Genomic DNA, 23,246 nt, shown 5'->3' on the forward strand with positions numbered 1-23,246 from the left:
CCTCGTCACAAATGTCTGACCCCCCCCCCCCCCTCCTAGGTGTGTGACGCCACTGTGTGGATTTGTCTCATCCCTCTAACAAAAACGCGGTTTATATTTCTTCATTGCACAAAACACCGCCGCGGTTGCGGTGAGAGGCTTCGGCACGCTGGAGAGAGCTCCAGTTCTGGCTGGATTTCTCAAAGGGTGCCAGCTGCTGTTTGTTCTGTTTCTCTGTGTTGCCATTGCCTCACTGAGAGGGCACCTTCTCCTCTGGACCAATGACTGACTGTAACGTAGCCCCAGCTGGGGCGATCCGCTTGCCGTGCCGATCGTGTTTTTGCTCGGAGAGCGTGTGATCGCTGCGACGCAACTCCACCGAGCCCCTGCTCAGCTCTATGATTCAGCATTCTGTGAAAAAGAGCTTCATAGCTTGTCAGATTTGTCCAGAGTAAACACAGATTCTGATTCCGTGGTTTGGGTCCGATGAATTTGTTTTCGGGGAAATCTATTTTGTGTGACGCCATGTCGTCGGGTTTGTTTCGATGTGGCTCAGAGGTCAGAGCGGCGAGCTGGCAACCGCTGGGCACATAGGTTCGAATCCAGGTTCAGCCACTCGTGATTAAGCGGAGTTCTCCAGCGTAGCAAGTTTTTGGTTTCAGCCCGCAACAAACGAACCCATCGTATTACAATTTTTTTGAATTATATTTAATTTGGCACTTAATTTGGATAAATGTGATTTAGTCATGTTTTGCTTGGATTGACATGCTGTGGCCAATCTTTGCATGCCATACACACCTGTGTCCCTCAGTGACCTCATCTGCCATGACCAGGAGTCGGCAACCTGTGGGCTTCGGAGCGGCACGCGGCTCTTTAAGTGACTACTTCGTGACGTTGTTTATTAAGGACTCACCGTCTCGTATTCACCACCACAGTGCATTGCAGCTCTTGCAATTTTTTTTGCCGAATTCAAAAAAAAATGTCTCTTGTTATTTTGGTTGCCCATCCCTGGCCATGATCACTCTCTAGCACGCGGTTATGCACTGCTACCCGCAGAGGTCAGAATGAAAATAAAACGTGTGCATCCCGTGACCTCATGCCGACAGCACAATTGGGATTTACTGCAATTGGTATTGAGGAAAAGACAGCCAAGGTTATTACGTGTGATCTCAGGAGGGTGACCCCGACTCTACCTTGTCTCAAGTAAGCGCTCTGTGCTGCTGTCTCAACGGCTGATTGAGCCCTTCCCCGCCCTCTCCTCTACCCCCCTTCGTTGCCGTCCACAGGTCTGGCACAAGGCTTGCTTCCACTGTGAAGTCTGCAAGATGGCCCTCAACATGAAAAACTACAAGGGCTACGACAAGAGGCCTTACTGTAACATGTAAGGCCTTTGCAGTGACGTGCGCTTGCACAAGTGTGCGTGGACACAGCACGCACACACCCACACGTGCACTCGCACACACATGCATGGGTGCGCACATTCACACACACACACATCTGCCCAATACAAACACATGCACTTACGTGCGTGCCTACGTATACACACTAGCACAGGTGCGCACGCACACATACACACGTGCGCACACACCCACCCAATCGCGCACAAAGACAAAGATCCCCTGTATAGCCTTAACAGAATGTTGTGGAAAGTGCTGTTAGCGAGCACCTATGAAGGCCACGGGGTGGGTGGCCAGAACCACAGCCGGCCGCCTTTGTCTCCCCAGTGGCGATGTTTACACTCCGCACAAGGTACTCATTTGATGCTGAGTCGACTTAGGGGAGGCCCAGGACCAGTTCTAATGATCGTTATTGGTGTTGGCCATGAGCAGGAATCGAACCCAGGTCCCTGGGTTTAAACATACATGCGTGGGGCATAGGCATTCGCACACACACACATGTACAGGGTGCAGGAATGTTTACCAAGTTCACTCATGAAACCTCGGCTTGTGTTTTTTTTTTCACCCTATTTAATATTAACAGGGTCCAGCAAGTTGTGTTAATTTAAGCGCCGTTGTCCTTAACATCGCCCTTTGGGCTTGGGGGTCATTCGCATCGTAATTTTTTAAAGGTGGCTGGCTGCCGGCCTTCAGTTGTCTGCACGCTGTCACTTCAGGGAACAAAATTCATAGGTTCGGAGCCCAGCTCAGTACACTGACAACACTGGTCAACACACTTTTTCTGGCATAAGGTATTCCAACGATTCTAAGGTAATTTTGGGGTGCTGATTCCAAATCTGGCATCAGTTTTTGTCTATCACATGAGGTTTTTGAGATATCAAATATTGCATTTTCAATAAAAACTGCAGAAGAAAAATATTAAATAAATGTGGATATCTACATAAAATTATATTATAAACACACTATCCTAAAAATACAGCACCATATTTTAACACTAAAGCAGTCACTGACTGGCAACAACTTGCAATCATAAGTGACAGAGTTAATTTCGGGTAAAATCAATGAAAATGGGGTATGCCAATAGCATAAAAATGATGTGATAGAGCAAATCTGAGATCAAATTTGGAATCAGCACCCTGAAATTAGTCTAAAATAGCTGCAAAAGTCCAGGCCAGAAAAAAATGTTTTCTTTTGTTGACCAGTGCAATGCTTTGCAAGAACATTTCCTAACACCCCTACCACATACTCGTACGTGTGGGTATAATATCGAACAACCTTAACGACTCGCCAATTAGAATCGGTTCTTGCCCTTACCGTACATAGATTGACACTTGTGTTCAAGAATGTGTTATTTATAATTCATGCAAATTATATATAATTGTTTTGACTAATGGCATGAACAATACATACCAAAATAATAGATAATTGTATTTATTTGCGACCTTGATTCATTATGAATCAAATAAATATGCAGCGTTGAAGCAGCACGTCGTTATCACGATCGTCCCTGATCAACCCACTGCTGGATGAAGGCTGCCGCCGTTCCTCACGTTCCTGCGATGTCACGATACAGCTCTCTTTAAAGCCGATCTCTTCGCTCCATCTCGGCAGCGTTCATCCCCTCCTTTGGGTGCCCATTCCATGACCAGTCTTGTCCATCGTCCGTCACCTCTCCTAGTGATGTTTCTGCCTTGGTTCGTTTGATTTCCTGGGTCGTCAATGTGACGTCTCCAAATTTGCATTCACTTCCCCCTGATCTGTGTTCCTCTTTCTTATTCGAGCTCGTGGTCCAACCACTACACACACCGCTGCTCTACCCTCCCTTGTATACACTCCCTGCGTAAGTCATGACATGGCAATAATACATTACCTCTGTGCACGTATCACGTACACATATATATTTCAGCAACTGTCCCTTAGGATCAGATTGCTAGATATGAGGCATGCTGTGCTCAGCCGATTGGGATCTCGGTCACTTCAAACTTGCGCTCCACTCCTCCATCCATCGTCCGGCCATCCGTCGGTGTCAGCTCCAGGTCGGGAGGTCGACGGTCAACGTTCATCAGCGCTTCAACTTCGAGAGTGCGCATTCACCCAGCAGTGGCTAGACCAGGGCTGATTATGATGATAATCTCTCTCAACGTGCCCCCTGATGAGCTGGCTCCAAACCTGCCACCACCATTTCCGTCTTTGTCTCTTGCCCCTTCTGCCTTTTTCATTCCGAAGAGGGAGGCTCATCTTCCAGCGCTAGGCAGTGCGATTCCTTGGTTAATTATGGGTATGATGATGAAGATGACGGCAGTTTAAAAGTGTAAGTTGCGTGGGTTTTGTGGGTCTGTGTTGGTCTGTCACGCCTGGTTATTGCTGCCAGCCACTCTCACCCCACAAACCTCCTGCTGCTGCTGCTGTCGCTGCTGTGTTCCACCGCCGGTCTCGTCTCCTCTCTTGTGCAGGCACTACCCTAAGCAGTCGTTCACCTCCGTGGCCGACACGCCCGAGAACTTGCGACTCAAGCAGCAGAGCGAGCTGCAGAGTCAGGTGCGCGCACACTCGCCGCACACCTACCCACGCGCACCACGCATGCACACGCGTGTTCAGCGCCACCGTGGCGAGATGTTAACTTCTTCGCTTGGTACGCAGGAGGTCGTGGGTTCGATCCCCTGACCCTGACACCTGTATATTTAAAGTTTGCATGTCTTTCTCCCCGTGGTTGCGTGTGTTTTTCTTCGGTTTTCCCCTCCACATTTAGAAACATGCCCTTAGAGTATTTGCCTACTATAAATGTCCACATGATAAGGCACTTTGTTGAGCTATCATTTGTGATGGCCAGGTCGCGTCTGAAAAAGAGTGATATAGCTCGGTGGGCCTTTCACTGTTTTAGTACATTACAACCAGGAACTTTTCTGCACTGCTCTCTGCTAACAACATAGCCCAACTGCTCATGAGATCTGGTGCATTCTGGGTGATTGGTCAATGGCTCACACACTCATAACAACAAACAAACAACCCCTTGTGGCCGACATAGATTGTTGAGGCAAGTGCTGTTGATGGACACCAGCTGCACAAGAGAATGGGTGTGGCCAGAGCTACATCCGGCCACCTTTGTCTCCCCAGTACAGATGTTTATACTGCATCAGATACTCATTTGAGGCCGAGTCGATCGGTCGAGGACCGGTTCTGATATCAGTCGCCGCTGATGTGAGCTGTGGCCGGAAATCGAACCCGGGTCGCCGAGTTCGTAGCGCAGTGTGCCAACCACTACACAACCACTGTCCCCACTTATTTTATCACACTAATATTTTTGTATCCAGCCTCACTGAGTCTTAGTGACTATTTTTAGGAGCATGCTGCATGTGGATGGATGTTTGGCCATTTTCTTTTTAAGCGGCATATTTTTAATAAACTGTATAACCATGTCCATTGCAGTGATGTTCCATATTATCTGTTGTTTTCATGGGCACATTTATAGTTTGTTTAATTACGCCATCCCTCCACCGCTTCCCACACACACACACACACGGACGCACGCATGCACAGCCACGAACACGCACACACAGGGACACGCGCATGTGCGCACGCATGCTGACGTCTTGTTGCACCATCCTCTCTCTGTGTCTCAGGTCAAGTACAAGGAGGAGTTTGAGAAGGCCAAGGGCAGGGCCTGCAGCCAAGTGTCGGACACGCCAGAGATGATGCGCATCCGCAAGGCACAGGACCAGATCAGCGATGTACGTTACACGCGCGCGCGCCATCTGTGTCGCCGGTGCGCGCACGGTGGGGAGCGCGGGAAGAGTGTCGGTCGTCTCAGGCGGTTAACCCATCCTGGCTGGGTTGGTTCTGTGACCTGTCGGCGAGCCTTCGACACGTCGCATGGCCCCAAAGTGCACCAAACTCTGTGGTGACGTCACCGCCGATGACTGGTCAATGGCGGCTGTTGTGTCTGTGTGTGTGTGCGTGATCAGGTGTCTGAGTTCAATTTCTGCTACGGCCAACACCAGTGACGAATGTCTGAACCGGTCCTGGGCATCCCTTAGGTCGACTCAGCCTCAAATGAGTACCCGGTGCGGTGTGTAAACATCAGCAGTGGGGAGACAAAGGTGGCCGGGCGTGTTGCTGGCCATCCACCTGCCCGTATGCCGTACCGGCCTTCATAGGTGCTACTCGCTAACAGCACTTGCCCCAACAGTCTGTTCAGGCTATACGGGAGATGTTTGTCTTTGGTGCTTACTGTATATAGCTCCCAGCGACTTGAGTTCGATTTCCTTTCATGCCCAACATCAGTGGCGAATATCTGAACCGATCCTGGGCCTCCTCTAGGTCGACTCTGCCCTGAAAGAGTTACGTGGTGTGGTGTGTAAACATTAGCACGAGCGAGACAAAAGTAGCCGGGCGTGGTGCTGGCGGCACTGCCCTCTATTGTGCCCTGCCGACCTTCACAGGCGCCCGCTAATGGCACCTTCCCACGCAGCCGACGAAGGCCACACGGTGGGTCACTGTGCACGGGGGCGTTGAGTGCCGTTGCAACGGGAGGGCGGGTGCACCGTGGACTTGGATGTGATTGCGTGTGTTGCTTTTTGCGATTGCAGTCAGTTATTAGGCTCGCGATTCGTCCACCGAATTATGCATGTCGGAACTTGGTATTTGTGATTGAAGTAAATTGTTAGCTGTGTTTTAGGCGAATGGGGCAAATGAAACTGAGCAAATTAAACAAAAGTAAGAGATTCTTGAATGGAATCGTGACAGTTGATTGCATTGCTACACGTGCATGACCCTTTGTGTGCAAGCCTGTGTATAGTTATGTGCATCTGTAGTTGTGTACATATCGATGTGTGTATCTGCGTGTATGGAATTTTGCCTTGCATGCGTTTATTTGTGTAACTTTGTATCGCCTTGTTTCTACAAATGCGAGTAGCGTTGTAGGTCTTTGTATCCATATGCGTAGCTGTGTGTAGCCGAATCCTCGTATCGCTGTGCCCGCCCTTGTAGCTATATATACCTTCCATAATACAGGTTTTTTGGGTTAGGTCGTGTAAATATAAATGTGTCTTTAAACCTGCCACCACCCGACACTTTGTTACTAGTACAGCACACCGGTGTGTTGGAGAGCAAATCCACAACGTTTACAATCGACACAATTATATTTACGCGATCTAACCCAACAAAAACCTGTATTATGGATGATATTGGTCGCGAAAGCTTACATTTTAAACTGTATGTACCTTTCGTGTGTATAGCTGTGCTTGTGTAAACGAGCATTTACTTGGCTTGCTGTGCGTCCAGTAATTATGCGTGTGTGTGTCTGTAAGTAGAGCAGCAGCTGTCTGTATATCTCTGTAAGGCCTGGTGCTGGCCCCAACAGCCTATGTGGCCCAATGGTAACACTCATGCCTCGCATCAAGAAGAGCCTGGGTTTGATTTCCTACTCGAGCATCTTTCTGAGTGGCATTTTTGTGTTCTACCCCTGTTTTATCCACATGGGTGACTCTGGGTTCTCCGGTTTCTTCCCATAATACGGGGGATCTTTGGGTCATTGTATACAAGTGTTGGGTAGCTGTATATGCAATTGTGTCTTTGTTTGCCTGTATACATTTGTAAGTCTATAAGTGGGTGTAGTAGTGTGGGGAGCAATGGTGTAGTGGTTACCGCGCTGCGCTACGAACCCGGCGAACCGAGTTCGATTCCGTCTCACGGCTAACACCAGTGACGCTTATCTGAACCGGTCCTGGGCGTCCTCTAGGTCGACTCAGCCTCAAATGAGTACCTGGTACGGCGTGTAAACATCGCCACTAGGGGGAGACGTGGTGTTGGCCACCCACCCCCTCGTGTGCTGTTCTGGCCTACATAGGTGCTTGCTAACAGCACTTGCCCCAACAGTATTTTTAAGGCTATGCAGGGGGTCTTTGTCTTTTGTGTGTAGTTGTATGCGTGTACCTGTACGTGTGCAGCTGCACATTTGCGGCTGCACGTGTTGCGACTGCAGCAGTGCAGCTGTATGTGTGGCCTTGTGGTCTGAATAACTCCTTTGTTGAGAACCAGGTGAGAGTCCATCGAGATATATTTTTTGTTCCCTTTTTAAGCGAGTACAGGAAAGTTACACATTAGAAACAAATGTATATCACCTGCGTCTCACTTTAATAGTCATGTGTGGCGGCATATGCTTTGGCATGTGTGCACGTGTGCGTGTGTGTGCACGTTTGTACGCGTGACGCACGTTTTTGGGCAGAATTTTTGCTCTTGTGAGTGCGCGTGCGAAAGTCGGCTCACCTGGTGATAAAGTAATCGTGTTCACCTGCTTTTGTTCGTGCATCCGTGAGCTTGTTTGTCACTGCCCGCGCACGTGTGTTTCGTATGCGTGAATGTTGGCATGGACGTGTGTTTGTGTGTGCGCACACGTGTGTGTGTTTTTGTGCACGTGTGTGAATGTTGGTATCCCGTTATATTTAGTGTGTCTGTGTATGTGTGAGCAGATGTGTATTGATGCACCCCCCCCCCCCATCCAGGGGATTGATGATTTGTCTCGATTCGACACAAGAACCAATTCTCTCGTCTGCGTTTTTACTTTTGGAGTGTCTTTTATTTTTCACTCCATTAACATATATTTTACGTTCGCTCATCATGCTCGCGCGAACGCTAAACCATCGATTCATGCAATCTTCTTGGTTCTTTCGGTAAAGTCACGTAGAAGGGAAATAATAAAATAATAGAAATAAAACATAATAAAACAATTCTCACGACGTTTCGGCCACAACGCAAGCAGCCGTCCTCAGGTGAAAACCAGGTCTGTCGAGGCGACAGCGTCTGAATGAAACAGCACACGTGCTTGGAGCATATATATAAGCTGGGTTGGAAAGGGGGAAAAGGGCGCCTTGACAAAAGAATATGCATATCAAGAGGCATTTAGCATATTTATGGGAAATGCAGGTATGTGATTAGTACTACTCATGCCTGTGCATTAGTAGTACTAATCACATACTTGCATTTCCCATAAATATGCTAAATGCCTCTTGATATGCATATTCTTTTGTCAAGGCGCCCTTTTCCCCCCTTCCAACCCAGCTTATATATATGCTCCAAGCACGTGTGCTGTTTCATTCAGACGCTGTCGCCTCGACAGACCTGGTTTTCACCTGAAGACGGCTGCTTGCGTTGTGGCCGAAACGTCGTGAGAATTGTTTTATTATGTTTTATTTTTATTATTTTATTACTTCCCTTCTACGTGACTTTACCGAAAGAACCAAGAAGATGAATCCCTGTAGTCACGAAAGCTTTAAATCGAGATTCATGCAATGTTAGCGAAGCGCCATGGTGGAGATAGCGCCCACAAGTGGCTCGCCGGGAGTCGCGTGAACCCATTACACACAGTGCATATGAATCGCCAAATCATCGATGCCTTGCGCGTGCATTTTCTCAGCTTGAATGGCGAGCGTCCGCGTCGATGTTCATGATTGGATGCAGCAGCGTTGCGCGCCCGAGCATGGGCCAGAGGTGCTGTGTGCTGTTAGAGGGCTCCCAAGTGTTTTATGTTCACCCCCGAGGCTGGCATTTGGCCAAGTCGAGCCTGCCACGTGTTTGATGCTTTGCATGCCACACATTCATCCGAATGCCAAGCCTTTGCCAAGATAAATAGCCATGAATAAATATATATATATACAATATTACATAATTTGTTTATTGAAATTATATTTTGGAGTGTACAGTATAGAAATTGTCAAGTTTTTTAGCTTTGGAGTTTTAACATCTTGCTTTGCTCACAAATGTTGGATAATGCCAGTGTTGTGTGCAACACTGGCAGTAAACGGGTGAAACACATGCACACATCACTGTGCCAAGCCTGGCTCACGTCCCTCTTGTTTGACCCATGCCATCGAAAAAAACTCACACCGAAATAATGTTTCCATCATCATCAATAGCAGCAGCATCCATGATAAATCCACTGCTGGATGAAAGCCTCCCCCCACCCTGTCACCCTCCCGCACGGACTGCGACTGCCACGATCTATCTCATTCCTTGCACAGCAAGCGTTTTTATTGTTCCACCTCCATGGTGGACATCCTCGTGGGCACCAGCCTCGTCCCTCGGCCATGGGGCGCCACGATAATGAGATGTTAACTAACTCGCCTGTTATACAAGAGGTCTTGTGTTCAATACCGACCCTGGTGCCTTGTATATTTGGAGTTTTCATGTTCTCTCTGTGGTCGTGTGGATTTTTATCCTCCGGTTTTTCCCTACACCTTTATAAGCATTCGTTTAGAGTATTTGGCTGTTTACACTATGAGACCTCCTTTACCAGTGGCAAAATATAGTAGTAGGTTTTTACCCTTTCAACTGCTACAAAACTGACACCTTTATACAAGGGATCATGTTTGCAATAACCACAACACAAGCAGTCAAAATGCAAACAAAAAGAAACAACTCTGATAATGATAATGATATGCACTGTCCTTGAAGTTGATTGGTCCACACCCGAGACAGCTTTTTCTTAGAACCTACCCCGAGCTCTCAATACTCTGATAGTGCGCTATTTTTGAGTTGTACGCCTTTTGGCGTCATCTGGTCCAACACCAATGGAGACTAGGCTCTAAGAAAAGCTGTCTCGAGTGTGGACCAATCAACTTCAAGGACAGTGCATATTATTATCAGAGTTTCTTTTTGTTTGCATTTTGACTGCTTGTGTTATGGTTATTGCAAACATGATCCCTTGTATAAAGGTGTCAGTTTTGTACCAGTTGAAAGGGTAAAAACCTACTACTATTTGGCTGTTATTCTACATGATAATAAGCCACTTCGTTGAGCTATCATTTGTGACCAGGTCACTTCTGAAAAAAGAGCTACATCGCTCCGTGGGTCTCATCGGGTAAAATAAAGAATAGTGTGAGGAATATTGTTTATATTATTATTAACTCTTTGGAGAGATGTGTCCTGTCGAACCCACTGGCTTCCCCGAACAGCCCGCGATGACCTATCTCGCTTGTTTCTTCCCTGATCCACGTGCTCCTCATTCTGCCTCTCGGTGCAATTCCACAGCATGTGTCGCCCCACACTTCTTTGCTGTACTCTTCAGCTTTTGTTCCAATTCATGTATCGGTGTCCATGTCTCTGGACACCCGTGAAGGTTTGTGAAAGTGGTAAAAAATTTCACCGATTGAAACGTTCTTGTTCAGCAACATTGTATTTTCATTATCAACTCCGGTTTCCCATCATGTGACGCCGTGTGTTACTGCTGCTGCTGACGCAGGCCAAGTACCACGAGGAGTTTGAGAAGAACAAGGGCAAGGGCTACGCGCCCGTCACGGACAACGTCACCATGGAGCAACAGCGTCGCAGCATGCACGAGGTCGGCAGCGACGCCGCTGCCGCCTACAGCCGCGGCAGCACCCGCTACTCGGCCGACGAGGGCGGCATGTACGCGCAGCAGCAGCAGCAGCAGCAGCATGGGTACCAAGGCGGCGGAGGTAACGCTATGCCATGGTCCCTACTCTGTGCGGTTGCGCGGCCAGAGAGTCGCTCTCTTGCGAGGCGACGTGTGGTGGTGTGGAAAAAAAAAATAAGAATAACATCTATTTTTCGATTTAAAGCTTTCGTGACTGCAGGGATTCATCTTCTTGGTTCTTTCGGTAAAGTCACGTAGAAGGGAAATAATAAAATAATAAAAATCAAACATAATAAAATACAATTCTCACGACGTTTCGGCCACAACGCAAGCAGCCGTCCTCAGGTGAAGAACAGGTCTGTGGCCGACACGTCGTGAGAATTGTATTTTATTATGTTTTATTTTTATTATTGTATTATTTCCTTTCTACGTGACTTTACCGAAAGAACCAAGAACATCTATTTTATAAATCGCTTTCTATTTTGAAGTATCTCAAAGCGCTGTCCGTAAAAATAAAACTACACTCACAAATATAGATAAAATCTAAGCGCAATAGAAAGCTGATATCAATGACTCCTTTTGAAATTGCAATTAAATGAAGAACTGTGATAAAAGCAAATAATACTAATTGCAGAGTAATCCAATCAGACAACAGAATTGTTTTTTTAAATCTTAAGTTACGAAGAAAGCCAATGGTGAGTTTTAAGACGTTAATTTAGAAAGTGACAGACTTGGAATCCCTAATTGGACCATGGAAGGGGATTCCACAATCGCGGAGCCTGGCTGCAGAATGCTCCGTCTCCCATAGAACATCACAATGTTGTCCTCTTTGGAACGATGAGTAGACCAGAATCAGCTGATCTAAGTTTTCGCAGTGGTATATTAAACTTGAGCAGGTTAGTGGAACATTTAGAGCCAGCCCGTTCAAGGCCTTTAAAGGTGAGAAGCTTATAAAAGAACTAGACACACGTTCGTCAATAACATTGCCTTAAAAAAAAAAATACATGTCACAGGTGATGTTTCAGGCCATGGACCCTTCTTTATAACATTTTTGTATATGTGCTGTGAAGAAGGGCCATTCCCAAACATTTTTCCTGTGATATATATTTTTGTATTCTCTCTTCAGGTCATGGTGTCATTGACGAATATGTAGAGATTTTAAAATACATTTAGTGTTTTATGGACATGCAGTCAGCTGACGACAACACTGCCGCACTTGAGAGCCCAGTTTAATCACCGGTGTGTCGTCAGTTCCGACTCAAAATCCACGAGCGCAGCGGGGCCGGCTCCTGTTTCCCCAGCCATTGGCGTTACGACGAGTCACACTTGCATATACGTCCGGTTCGGCGAATTTATCGAACGTTGCCGCACGTCGCGTTCTCAAATTTCCCTCGTCGCGCTTGCACCTGGTGGTGCGCGTGTCCCGACCGGGGGCGCGTTTGTTTAGCCGCGACTCAACTCCGGTGGGCTGCGTCAGCGTCGTGCAACTCCGTCCCGTGTCTGGTCTCATCTGCCGTGTTATTCTTGTTTGCCTGCATCCTCCCGTGTCACCTTTCTCTCCCACCGCTCTTGTGTTTTCAGCCTAAGCCCTTTCTGGTTTCTCCTTTGGTGCTGCCGCCTACTCCTCCTCCTCCTTGCTCTCAAATCGTGTTTTATTAGAACCCACGGGTAAGACGAGCGAGGGAGCCGCTGTTTTCACACCTCTCCTTGCTCCGACGCCCGTCTCTTCCTTCCCTGTGCCTCTTCATGCCTGAGCTGTCTCTCTGACCTCTGCGCATGAAGCATCCTTTTTCGTGTCGTTTCACTCCCTGAAAAAGTTTCGTTCCAGGCCTCGCTGCTCACATTCTCTCCCGAAACACAGTTTTTGTATGAAATTAAGTGGCAAATAAACGTGACAAAATGCTATTTTTTTATGTTTTATATGATTAATGTAGCGTCCCTTAATCGATAAATAAATACAAATAACTGAAAATAAGATTTGTTGTTTGGCAAAAAAATTACGAGTTCATTTTAATTGTTTCATCTCAATATTTACCTCAACCGATGTGTGTTTGTAGTTTAAAGTTAACCACTTTTATGATGAAGTAAGATGTTTGACAAAGTCACTAAATCGTTTCTCAAAAATTACAGTGGCTCATTTACATGCAGTGCTGTTGTATATTTGATAGAAAAAAGTATTTCTATTTTTTGTTTAAATCACGAAAACGACGAATAGGGCGTGCACAGATTCACATTAAATGTCTTGTTTTTCTGTCTCCTAACCTTTGTACAAATAAAAATATCTCAACGCATCCTTTAATATCACTTTCTTAAAAACAAACGCATACAATTGGCAACGTTTCAGGCACTGACCCTTATTCACAGCACATAGAGACGACAGAGAGGTATAAATAACAATGAACAAGTTCATTGATTCAAGCATGAAAATCTGTGTGTTTTAACTCGCATGTATATTCTTCTGAATGTCCTCTTTCTGTATTTAATTTTTATTTTAAATACTCAATTTGGAGGCTCGGTTAAGCTTTCCTGGATAAGCACATCTATCATCATCACACACGCATCTCTTAACACGTGCGTACAAAGGCGACCTTCTTGACACTTGCACGCAAATGAGCGGACGCTGACGAATGGTTATTCACAAAAGGGCGCAACTCACCGGAGCAGCCTCCTTGAACAATCATTACGGGTGGGTTGACCTGGAACACTTTGAACACAAAACCAGTTCGCAATCAACTGCACGGAGTAAACCAACTTTAAAGATCTCGACGAGGCCCTTTGCCGATGGCCATCATCTCGTTTGCCGGCGGGGTTAACGCGTGCGTGCGTGCGTCATGTTCGATGGCCGTAGCGCTTGACTTCTGTTCACGCTGTGAACGTCTCCATCCTCCTGGGCCCGGCCGGGCGGCTGCTGCGCGCAACATGCTCATTGTGTGGTCTCCTGCTGCTGCTGCTACTGCTGCTCCTGCTGCTGCTGCTGTTGTCGTCCCCGTGCTCTGTAGTGCACACCTCGGGTGGTCCCCAGCATGGGCAGGGCTACGTATCCTCCGCCGCCTCCTCGCAGCAGCGACCCGTCTCCCAGACACCCAGAGCCACGGTGAGAGCAGCCTCGCCACGCTGCACCCACCGCACAACCCGTGACCAAGCCGCAGAGACAAAGATCTCCCCTCCGCCGTAGCCTTAACAGACTGTTGGGGCAAGTTCTGTTAGCGAGTAGCACCTATGAAGGCCGGCACTGTGGCACACGAGGTGGAGATACGGGTCGAGATGAAGATGAGGATGGCGATGAGAAGTATGGGGGGCGGGGGCGAGGACGAGGCGAGGGGGGAGATGGCATTTGGTGTGGAGCAAGACAGCAATAATGCTGACACGTGTGTGTACTGAATACGCATAGACATTGATACATGTGCAGTATATGTGTTGTTGAACTTATTTCGCACCGTACGTAGCCAACGGTGCTGATCGGAGGTACGCATACGTGTACAGGATGGTCCTTATTAAGCACAGAGCTCTGTTCAGCTTGTGCATTTGTATCTCGGCAGTCTATATGGGTATAACCCGTATATATTCGTTTAATCTGCATGCATATGCCACGTATATACATGCACAAGAACATACACATGCACAACCACACATACGTACCGTACACATTAGCAACACACATCGCACATGCATACCTATTTACAAGTATGTATATCAATACAAGTGCTGTTAGCGAGCAGCACCTTTGATGGCCAGCATGGCACACAAGGTGGTAGGTGGCCAGCACCACGCCCGGCTGTCTTTGTTTCCCCAGCGGCGATCTTTTTACATACCGCACCAGGTACTCATTTTAGGCTGAGTCGACCTAGGGGAGGTCAGGACCAGGAATCGAACTCGAGTTGCCGGGTTCGTAGTGGAGCGTGCTCACCGCAGCACCACCACTCGTGTCTCACCACCCCGGTTCATATACCACGCTCCACTGATGTTAGCCATTGAGCATGGCTGGCTATGTACGGTGCGAAAGAAGTTCAGCATACATATGTGCATAGCCGCGGCCGTGAATCACGCTCAGGTCGCCAGGGTTCGTAGGGTTGGCGCGGTAATCTGTCGTCGATTCGTACGCACCCCGCACGGCAGCGCTCGTTGACGCCGCCGTGAGAATCGGCGTGGTTAATCGGCACGTGGCTCACGTCATTTGAACGAGCGCGTGTGACGACGCGCGCTCACCGGGGTGCGTGCGTGTCCGTTGGGGGTGCAGAGGCCGTACCGTGCCGTGTACGACTACGCGGCGGCGGACGACGACGAGGTGTCGTTCCTGGACGGCGACGTCATCGAGAACGTGAAGCAGATCGACGAGGGTTGGATGTATGGCACAGTGCAGAGGACCGGCCAGACGGGCATGCTGCCCGCCAACTACCTCCAGCCGCTGTGAGAGGGCGAGCCCGTTTTTGCCGGCGAAGGGCGCCGTGCTTCGACCCACCAACACCGAGTTCCACTGAGAATCGTTTAACTCCTCTGACGGCAATACTCGCACCACGGCACCACACCGCTTCTAGACACCGCCGCTGTACCCCGCGTCATTACACGTCTAATGTCGCGACCACTGCTGCTCATATAACACCATCGTTTCACCACCAACACCTCAATAACCACCACCGACCACCACATCGTTACCACTGCGTTGCCAACAATACCACCGTCATCGCTCCACTCTCAGCACAACACGAGCATGTCGACAGAGTCTCTCCAAAAGCGGCGTTATAGTCTAATGTCGCAGCCACTGCTGCTTGTAACACCATCGTTGCAACACCCTAACCACCACCACCACCAACAACATCATTACCACTACGTTCCCAACACCGCCCATCGCTCCACTCTCAGCACAACACGAGCATATCGACTGAGTCTCCAAAACGCCAACCCTCGAACACGAGTCCCTGCTCTATGTTACTGTGAGGCCGGGGGGTCGGGGGGAGGGGCGGGGTGGGGTGCGGAATTGAAATGCATCGTCGCAATTTTTATTATATTTACAATTTTTTTGTAAATTTGCAGACCAATGAACGGTTGATGTCTTTTTTTCCTATCTCGGCGCAGTTTCTAGAATTACGCAAAAAAATATAATTCTGTGATGCATTTATCTTCGCTCTCTCGGTGCGTTGAGGCAAGTTGGGAGCCCGCGTCCCATTGGCAGCGCTGGCTTCAAACAATTGACACTCAATGCACGAATTGCTTTAAAATAATAATTATAAAAGAGCATTAAAAGCCAGGGCCAACTACAGCAACAACATGATTTCTTATTGTCTCCAATTACTTTAATCTAGTTTACGCTGTAATCCTTAAAAATATATAAACACTTACCAACGTTATTTTATTTTCATACTCGTAGTTTCCAAGTTGATTTACAAAGTTGCATTTAACATATTAAGACTGACGTAGATTTTCTTTTTTTCCCCCCAGCCTTTAATAAAAAAATAAACTTAAAATAGCAATGTTTTGTTATATATATGAGAAAACAATGTTACAGCAAAAGCTCAGTTATTTGGCATCCATGAGCAATGTCGGGTGCCGGTTCATCAAATATACCCGTTTATCTGAGATTTATACTCACGGTTCACCACATTTTCCAAGAACATGAAACTTTAAAAGAAAGAAACCAAGTCCTAATTTTAACGATGATGTAAGACACAATATACTCAATTTACAGAGGTACTCACCCTGTCAGCTGTAGAACATTCTAAGTTGATTGTAGAGAAGCAGCAGGGCAGTTTAAGGCACAGTGGTAGAGTACTGTATGTCGCTAGCACCACCACTCGGCAGCATCCTGAATCTTCCGTAAACAACAACGGATCTACGATAAGTGCACGCATGGCAAGATGCTAGATGGCTGTCGGATTTTTTCCGGATACGTTAAACGTAGATTTGTATTTCCGTCTGTGACAGATGCCGGTTTATAGAGCATTCCGGACGGTGAAGTGGCGGATAACAGAGATGTTGCTCTATACTTAACAATGGACTGTTAATTGGCCTTATCAACGTGCATTGTTGGCAATTGTGATGATTTGGCAGGGTCAGAGGCCGTGCCGGTGTGAGATTCTCCACTGGCTCAAACTCGCAAACTCCCACCGTGCTTTGATTCGCCGCTGGGTTTTTTTTCGGTTTGGCCACACGCGTCGTAATGATCTGGCCAAAATGCGTGTCGCGAGGCCCTCTGTCACCCGACACGGCCAAAACAAATACATTCATCGCACGGTGGACAAGCATTTGTTGTGCCGCACCAGTCGATTGAAAAACAACGCAAACGCCTTCCGTGCAAGTAAACGGATGAGAGATGAATTTAGCTTCATTTTGTTGAGTTGTTTGTAAAAAATAATATTTGCCAGTCAGTTGATAAAACATGCTTGCTTTTAGATTTACTACATTATTTCTGAAACATTCCATTGCAGTCAGACAGGCTTCGTCTGACCAAGTCCATCGTGTATGCGGACTCACATGCAGACGTTAGGAAGCGCGCCTCTCCCTCTGGTGGTTTTAACCAGCGGTAGAAATTCCACATTTCTATGGTGGGGACCAGTCTCTCCGGAAGACATCCGCTGCTCACTTTCCACAAGGGATTAACTCTCTCTTATCCAACCCGGAGGGATGACGTACCAAATCGATCCCTGATATCTGATCTTGCATCTTTCTGATTGCTTGCCCAATGCTCTAACCGCCGTTGCACAACCTGGACGGATGTCTTCACGTTCCTACTTCCTACGGGAGGAGGCCTTCGTCCGGCCGTGGATTGCCAAAGGGCTCTACTCTTATTTATTAATATTAATTTGACTCGCACACACTGTGTTTTGAGTTTAATGCCAACAAGTGAGTGTGGACTATGTTGCGGTGGACGCAAACAAGTGTGGGTAACAAAGCAGCTGTCTTGGTGCTCGGTCCTGGGACACAAACTCCCTCCGTGTTCGTTGCTGGCAGCTTTGGCGTCTTGGGCTTGATTTGAAAAGAAAAAAAACCACAACGATTCTGCGCCTCTCTCGCGCCGGTTCGATGACTCGCCTCACCGGTCGATTCACTCATCTCGATGAATTTGTTGTTGTTGACATTTTTAAATGGGTAGCGCCTTGAGTGGGCTGCAGGGTTCACACGAAGGAATTGCACGCAGCGTCTGTGAATAGAAAAAAAACAATGGATTTCTCAGCACAGGCAGGTCGACATGTCCATCGCGAGCGCAAGAATCTTATTTTCGACTACGATGCGTCGTTTGCTCATGGAACACGGGCGTCCCTTTAGATCGACGTAAAGCTCTGGGAGACTAATCACGCAGTTTCGTACAGCTTTCTGCATGTGTGCCTACCAATCCCACCAGCTGCACGCGGTTGCTCCCCCAACTCCACAGTGCCGTTTTAGAAAACTTTACGTCGAGCATTATTGGGTAACCGCATTTGCAAGTGCGCAACGGTTGCTGAGAAAACTAAAAAAGGTTACGTGCGAGTCATCCGTGAAGTTGGGAGGCAAGTTTGGCTGCAGCGATTATGTGTTTTGGATTTAAAAAATGCATGTTTATCTTGCCAGTCCTCACGATGACGGAAGGTCACGTGTTCAATTTGCTGAACAGGCGAGAAGCAATTCATTTGGCTTTCACACAAAGCAGAAAAAAACTCGCTTATTCTCAATTACAGTTTTACCATACCAAATTTTAACCCAACTGGTGCCTGAGATGTGCATGCCGAACAACATTCCATCGGCTGCGTAAATGTCACCCCTTGCTGCGTGAGACGAAACGTTTGCTGAAAAAAAACCCAGACGTTTTAACAAAAAGTAGTATTTCTCACTCAACACATTTTTTAAAAATCTTTGCTTATATTAAATAGTAACGAATGAAATGGTAAGAAATATATATTTACATTCCTGAATTATAAACTTTTGACTCTTTATTTGCAATGCGTAGCTCTTAGTTATACTGCCATATTCCGCGATGTAGCATTCAGGGCTCGGGACGTGATGGGGAACTTTGTGATGAATTTCGACCAACTCTTCAGGGTTCCAAATCTCCAGACACACCAGGTGTGACCAGATGTGACCCTTTCCTGCAAGATAGTCCCTCGGGCCACGGTGCAAAAAATCTGCACCACCTCTACGATAGTGCCAATTTTATTTGCTCGATAAACCCCCACTTGTTCCAAATAGTTACCACATAATTCACTGCTATTAGCCAACGTAGAGAAATTGAAGACGAAAAAGTGATGCCACCTGGAAGGTGGTACCGACGTGTCAGATATCCGTTCTAGGCTTGTAGACCAAGTGATGCCAACTGCGGAGGTCGCTTGACTTGTACCGCCTCTTCACCGCTTGGCAAGGCTTAAGATTAATAACTTGCGTCTCATGGCGTAATCGATATGCTTGGTTTACCTTCACGATATGAGTTGTCCATCAAAGCTAAAGCTGTCGTACATTAAGCCACCAGTCGTCGTCGTTTCTCTCACGGGCATCACAGGCATTCAAGTCTTCGGGTCCCGCGGTGGCGAGATGTTAACTACCTCGCCTGGTATGGAGGAGGTTGTGGGTTCGATCCCAACCCTGAGGCCTGCTGTATATTTGGAGTTTGCGTGTTCTCCCCGTGGCCGTGTGGATTTTTCTTCGGGTCCTCTGGTTTTCCCCTCCAAATTTAGAAACATGCGTTTAGCATATTTGGCTGATATAAATTTCCACATGATAAGTCACTTCGTGGAGCTATCATTGATGGCCAGGTCGCTTATGTTAAAATAGCTATATAGCTCACTGGGCCTTGGTGAAATAAAAATAGTTTGACTTTTTATAACCTTATGTTATATTCTTTCTGTTCTAAACGCACGTCGTTCCAATATTGAACGAGCTTTAGCCGACACGTTTAGCAATCTGTGCGAGGTTGTGAGCCTGTGTTGGCAGCAAAGCTGTTTCCGCTGATATTCATCAGAGAAGTGGCCACAACCGCCACCGTTTGTAGTACATTTGGGCCGGTTTTTTCTGTTTTAAATTGGCGGAAATGTGCCTTTCCTCCATCATATGAATCCGCCTCTGATTCCCCGAAACGTACAATATGACCATGAACTGGTGTAAATTGTTCACCCAAGCCTACATGCACAACAGCCCACGAAGCCCAAGATGTTTAATAATATATACATGTCTTCACAATTACTGCTAGATCACGTAACTCATTGAGGCACTGATAAATTGGTGCTATTGATTGCCGAAGGCTACTTAAGTTAGTGATCCATATGTGGGAGGACAGAAAGACCTAGTCCAGGTTAAAAAAAATTATTGCAGCATTGTGTTTGGATTTAAGACGGGAAGTACTTTGTATTTCAACGTCAGTTGTGGAAGCCGGTGACCTTTATCGGATAATACAACAAAAACGCAGGACCGGATCTCTGTTCTCTAAACCTGGAGCACTGTCGTTGCCACCACCCCATGCCTTCAGCAGGACAGCTTTGCCTGTTACTAAATGCACCCAGTCTCATCAGATGCGTGAAGCTAAGCAGGCCTCTGCCTGGAAGCTGCCTTAATTGCACTCGGTGTTCGTATGCGCGGGCTGCGAGGTGTACACGAGATGGCAGTGCAGCAGAGGATTCTAGAATCTTCCCCTGCGGAGCTTTGACGATGATCCTCGCTTGAGGTGTGGTCCGGTGGATTTCCTCCGGGTTCTCCAGTTTCCTCCCACGTGAAGCCAAAACGCAAGTACGTGGAATTGGCCAAACAACCCAAATGCAGAGCCTCGATGCATTCCTCGGAGTGTAAAGGACACAAATCGGTCCGCGGGTTTCAGTACCAGCGCAAAAATGAAACGGCAACCCTGCTCGCCAGCTCGCCGTAGCACGTGGCGATGTTGTGCTGCCCATCGACACCGCAGCGCATTCATCTTGCGCCACCAGAGGCAGCAAACATTTCCAGTGGTGACATTTCCCCTTGCGTGGTCGCGTGAGAGTAAATCGTGTGGCCAGCATTCTGGTTTCGAAAAAGATGTCGCGTAATTTAATTTTATTGCCCCGTGTAAAACAAAGGCGTTGCCTTGCAGCAGTGCATAGATCAAGGCGGGTGAAGACGGTAAGGAAATCGCTGCCACGGAATTTCTGACGCACTGGCGTGGGCAAGTGAAATGTCTGGTGGAGGGCCCGTGAATTTGTTTGGCCGGTGGCACTGAATATTGCCTGTTCAGGGAAGTGAGTGGAATTGTGAAAAGTGCTCTCTAACCCCGACTTGAACACACTTCTGTCTTAAGAATCGAGGTTCTTTTAGTGGCCATACAGAGCCATTGTTATATTGATGATGGTCCTGTACTGGTTTTACACAGACACACATTTCCATACTCGTAATTGTTGAAGTGATGCATATTTGCAAGGGAATGTAATATTTGCTTTCAGCTTAATAAACATTACAATGTATAACCCATGTTGCTTTGTAATCGCTTTTTATACTGGAAATAAACATTTGTGCCAGTGGTGTGCTGGGACAAATGCAAATATTTCCCGTATAGCCTTAACAGACTTGGGGCAAGTGGTGCTAGCGAACACCGATTAAGGCCGGGAAGCCACACGAGAGAGTGGGTGGCCAGCACCATGTCCGGCCGCCTTTGTCTCCCCAGTGGCTATGTTTTTTTTATTTTTATACGTCGCACCAGGCACTCATTTGAGACTGAATCGACCTAAGGGAGGCCCAGGACCCGTTCAGATATTCGTCACTTGTGTTGGCCGTGAGCGGGAATCGAACTGGGCTCGCCCGGTTCATAGCGCACAGCGCTAATCGCTAGACTGCTGCTCCCGTGTTGGGACCTGCACACATTTCCATTGAACAAGGTTTAATCTTTATGATCTGAATGCACATGATCTTATTTAATTGCGGACACTAAAGGGGCGGGGGGGGAGTTGAGTCTGGTTCGTCCTTGGCTTGGAGACTGCCAGGGAAGCTGCTAGAAGATGGGGCAGTAGAGCAACTTTTTTTGTTTTTCTACATTCGGCATTCACGACCAATGCTATAATTAAATTATTGGTTTTATCGTGTGGAAACCACATTGTTTAGGGTCAATGAGTTTAGAAATGGCTTTTATATTGTTCTCGGTTACCATATGGATTTAAATGTTATCGTAGTTATTTTATTATTGGCAGATTCACATATGATTATTCACCAATGACTCTCACGTATTATCTAATTGCACACATTTATGTAATAACAGCCATAGAGGGTTCACGTGGGGATTGGCTTGCCGGTCCTGCTTTGTAGCCAATAAGGGATGAGCCAGGGAGCATGCCCTCGGCGTGATCGCGGCGTGTTAGCAGGGGTGATTGGCCTGGCCTATCGGGGCCTCAGCTAATGGGGAGCCGGATCAGAGGCGTGGTCCCGGGATTGACAGGAAACCATCGGGAATGGTCAACGCTGTCTATAGATGATTGGCTGGGGGGTACCACGTGACGAAGGGATTAAGAGAGAGGGAGAGAGGACAGTCGTGAGCAGACTTGGGGACGACAAGAGCAAGAGTCACGCGCGTACGGGGCGCTGGGTGCCACGTGCGCGGTGGGGACTTGGTGAGAAGTCTGCCCTCTCTCCGTTGTCTGCCAGCAACGGGGAGTGTGTGTAAAGTGTAACTGTGGAAGTTGAAAATAAAAAGGACTGATTCCGGAAGCCGTCTCAAGGAGGTTTATTACATTTATATAAATCACCTCACGTACCCCACTGGGACATTGCCGCGTACCTCCCAGGGGTCCGCGTACCCCTCCGGTTGAGAATCGCTGGGTTAGAGTGCGTAGGGGATGGGCAGTGCTGCTCCATCGCTGCAGCCAGGGCAGAGTCACCGATCCTCATCTCATCCTCCGCCACCAATCCCCCTCCCTTCACACCGCGGGGGTGACTCCCAGTCAACTGGGTGCAGGTGTAATGACAGGGTGACACCTGTCGGCCTGAAGGGGTAATTGCGGTTATGGGGATATTACGTAATGCCCTATTATAAAGGGGGCGTATCTGGGGTAAAAGTGAAAGGCGGAGTTAGTCCACATGCTCCGGGAACCTGCTCGAAGGTTCTGGAAGGGGGCGTGTGGCCAGAGGCGGGGCTTGGCCGTGCAGGGGCGCATATAACGGGGGCCGAACCAGAGGTTATGTTGCGGATCCTGGGTCCTGGCTGCGTCGCTGCTTCTCGTCATCTCTTCGTCTCCGACCACATGGCTGATCTTCTGCAAGACCCTCGCTGTCGCTGCGCTAGTCGGACAGCGAGCGTAGCATATGCCGGAGATGGGCTCTGTTAGGATCAGTGACTTGCGGTCAGGTCAATGGCTGGGGAGGCACTGGCTGCTATCAGAGCCAGATTCACACACTGAGGGGGGCGTGTCCTCACTGAGGGGGGCGTGTCAGACACGCCCCCCTCAGTGAGGCAGATCTGATAGCTGCCTCCCCTGGTGCTTTTTCATTGCAGTTTCATGACGAGACCAGCGAGCCTAAATATCTTGATACACATACGTGAAATAAGTTACCTGGACTATGGAAGGTGAAGACATGTAATGAAGGGG

At 47.8% G+C, this 23,246-nt stretch overlaps 1 protein-coding gene across 1 annotated transcript in view; it reads left to right on the forward strand.

Moving 5' to 3' along the window:
- LOC144720067 (LIM zinc-binding domain-containing Nebulette-like) overlaps positions 1 to 21,137 on the forward strand; it is a 47,686-nt gene extending 26,549 nt beyond the window's left edge. The window contains exons 3-8 of the mRNA XM_078596527.1: positions 1,266 to 1,360; positions 3,830 to 3,914; positions 4,997 to 5,104; positions 10,612 to 10,828; positions 13,746 to 13,840; positions 14,984 to 21,137. Of these exons, the coding sequence (XP_078452653.1) occupies positions 1,266 to 1,360; positions 3,830 to 3,914; positions 4,997 to 5,104; positions 10,612 to 10,828; positions 13,746 to 13,840; positions 14,984 to 15,157 (774 nt within the window). The 3' untranslated portion in view covers positions 15,158 to 21,137. The remainder of the gene's footprint in view (positions 1 to 1,265; positions 1,361 to 3,829; positions 3,915 to 4,996; positions 5,105 to 10,611; positions 10,829 to 13,745; positions 13,841 to 14,983) is intronic.
- The last annotated feature ends 2,109 nt before the right edge of the window (positions 21,138 to 23,246 follow it).

Source organism: Lampetra planeri, chromosome 1 (genome assembly GCF_965212315.1).
Source record: "Lampetra planeri chromosome 1, kcLamPlan1.2.h2, whole genome shotgun sequence".
Taxonomy (NCBI): domain Eukaryota; kingdom Metazoa; phylum Chordata; class Hyperoartia; order Petromyzontiformes; family Petromyzontidae; genus Lampetra; species Lampetra planeri.